Raw genomic sequence first — 2,666 nt, 5'->3', positions numbered from 1 at the left:
TTGCGGGAGGGGAGGAGCCGTTCCAGGCCTGCGTCCTCGGCATGTGGGCGGCAGTCCTCTCTCTGTGTCTGCCCGAGGCCTTCCCTCTGTGCGTGTCTGTTTCCGGTTCTCCCCTTTACATGAGGACGCAGTCCTGCTGGACTGGGGCCCACCCTCGTGACCTCGTGGTAACTGTCCCCTCTGTAAAGCCCGTGTCTCCAAATAAGGTCACGTTCTGAGGTCCTCGGGCTTAGGATGCCCACATATCGTTTTTTTTTGGAGGGGACACAATTCTGCTCACAAGTCTTTTTTGACTATTAAAGTATCACCTCCAGATAGATAAGCATCCAGGGCACGTGGACCCAGGGGCCAGCCTTCTCCAAAGTCACATATGCCCCCATATCCCACTCTCACCAGTCTCCTCAGCCCCTCCCACTGCCCTTGGGTCTGGGCCCTGCACAGGGAAGCCCCTTGTCCCTTGCCTAGGTTGGGAGGCCGTGTGTGACTGGAAGGATGTGCTGTCGGGGGGTGAGAAGCAGAGAATCGGCATGGCCCGAATGTTCTACCACAGGTGAGCTGGGTGTTCCCCAGGGGGCTGAGTGGGACAGCCAGGGGCCCTGTGGCCATTAGGAGGCCTCACCCCGGCCTGGGCCCAGCCAGCAGTGGCCACAAGAAGCACAATCAGTACGCAGGTCGGGGTTCCCACAGGGCGGGGGGGGGAGGGGACAGGCCAAGGCTTCTGTGAAGGAGGGTCCACAGCCTAGCGCATTTGCCCCCCTCCCCCGCCCCAGGCCCAAGTACGCCCTCCTGGATGAGTGCACCAGCGCCGTGAGCATCGACGTGGAAGGCAAGATCTTCCAGGCGGCCAAGGACGCTGGCATTGCCCTGCTTTCCATCACCCACCGGCCCTCCCTGTGGTAGGTGCCCCCCCTCCTTGCCCGGAGCACCCCACCTGCTTGGTGGCTGGGGAGGGGGAGGCCAGGCAAGTGTCTCCTGCTCAACGGCCTCCGCTCCTCTCCCGGCCTAGGAAGTACCACACGCACTTGCTGCAGTTTGATGGGGAGGGTGGCTGGAAGTTCGAGAAGCTAGACCCCGCCGCTCGCCTGAGCCTGACCGAGGAGAAGCAGCGGCTTGAGCAGCAGCTAGCGGGCATCCCCAAGATGCAGCGGCGTCTCCAGGAGCTCTGCCAGATCCTGGGCCAAGGCTCTGGGGTCCTCCAGGGTGCTGCTCCCCCCGAGCCCTGGGCCCACATGGAGGAAACCACAGCAGTTGCCCACCCCCCCGCACCTGACCCTGCCGCAGGCCTGTCCTGCATGCCTTTCCCTCCCAGGTCTCCTGGCCGCAGGCCTGCCCTGCCTAGAGGACGGCCAGCAAAACCACGTGCCTGTCCCTGGGCGGCGCAGATGGGACTTTCTTCTCTTCCAGGAGGGGGAAGGGTGGAGGGGAGCCCCCAGCCCGCAGCGCCAGCCAGTCAGTGCGGAGCCTTGCATGGGGCGGGGGGCCTGCTCTCCTGACGCTGCAGTCCCCCTTATTCCCTCCTCTTCAGTCCCTTGGAGACCCCACGGGCCATCCGTGGCTACTGCCCAAATGGCCCACTGAGGCTCCCACCCCACAGGACACCCTTCCTGCCATAGAAACAGCCAGACAGAACCCACAGCCAGACGGGGCCCCTCACGTGCGCCCCTTCTCCCTGCCACGGGAGGAAGGATTGCACAGCACTAGCGAGCAATGGTCAGAATGTAGCCCCTGCCCCTAGCCTCCTTTCCTTCTACAAGCTAATTTATTGGATTCCTGTTTGGAGCCATCTCGATTGCCAACACGAGCACCCAGCCAGCAGCGGAGGTGGCCGGGGCCGCGGTCCTCCCACAGATGGCCTGGCCCTTGAGCCAGCCCCCGGCGGCCTGTCGCCCCACCAGCCTACACTGCCAGCCACCTCCGTGGGGTGGGGGGGGGTACAGGCCACTGAAGGGGGAACCGGGTGCTGGGGCTGCCGGGCATGAGGGCACCTGTGCGCCCAGCTCAGTGCCAAAGAGGGGTCAGCCAGGGGAGCTGTATCTGCAAAGCCAGGCCCCACCCAAGAGGGAGACCCCGCCACAGCCACCGCATGTGCCTTTCCAGATCCTCAGCCACCTGGCCGGGGAGCATTCCTCAATCCCTCAGTAAAAGCCTCCCGCAGAAAGTGCCGTCCTGCCTCCTGGCCTCTTTGTCTGGCAGGGCTGGGGAGGAGCTCGGGAGGGGCATCAGGTCACCTGGGGTGGAAGGAGTAACCTCAACCCCTGCCCCCACCCAAAGACAGCTCAGCATATTCTCCGGTGGGGAGATAGATTTAGCAACTTCTCACAAAAATATTGGCAACTGGGACTCTAGACCAATCCTGGGCCCAGTGCTGGCGTGGAGAGGAGGGGGCTGCTGCCCAGTCCCCACATGAGCGTCCGGAGAGACACTGGGGGAAAAGCAGCGAGCTGCAAAGTGGGCTGGGTGGCGGGCACAGAGGAGGAGGAGTCCCGACCCTGTGGGGCAGAGGGGAGCGGGGAAGATGTAGTTCTGGACCTTCTAGGAAGAGGGAATGCTGGAAGGGAATTCCCTTCTAGGAAGAGGGAAAGCCCAGAGGTGAATCAGGAGCAAGGCGCAGGACATCAGTGTGGTGCGGAAGGCAGAGGAGGGGAGGTGCTGGGGCCATGCCACAG

At 63.5% G+C, this 2,666-nt stretch overlaps 1 protein-coding gene across 1 annotated transcript; it reads left to right on the top strand.

Annotated features, from left to right (window-relative positions):
• Nucleotides 1–6: 6 nt before the first annotated feature.
• Nucleotides 7–2,163, top strand: LOC145719929 (ATP-binding cassette sub-family D member 1-like). Its single transcript, XM_081811554.1, has 3 exons — nt 7–550; nt 771–896; nt 1,007–2,163. The coding sequence occupies exons 1-3, from the start codon at nt 528–530 to the stop codon at nt 1,491–1,493; spliced, it is 636 nt and encodes a 211-aa protein (XP_081667680.1). The 5' UTR covers nt 7–527; the 3' UTR covers nt 1,494–2,163.
• Nucleotides 2,164–2,666: the final 503 nt, after the last annotated feature.

The sequence above is a fragment of the Leptonychotes weddellii genome, unplaced genomic scaffold (assembly GCF_054177405.1).
Source record: "Leptonychotes weddellii isolate Sample4059 unplaced genomic scaffold, ASM5417740v2 HiC_scaffold_8329, whole genome shotgun sequence".
In the NCBI taxonomy this organism is placed as follows: domain Eukaryota; kingdom Metazoa; phylum Chordata; class Mammalia; order Carnivora; family Phocidae; genus Leptonychotes; species Leptonychotes weddellii.
The sequence above is the reverse complement of the archived record's forward strand: the minus strand, read 5'-3'. Positions and strand labels throughout refer to the sequence as shown.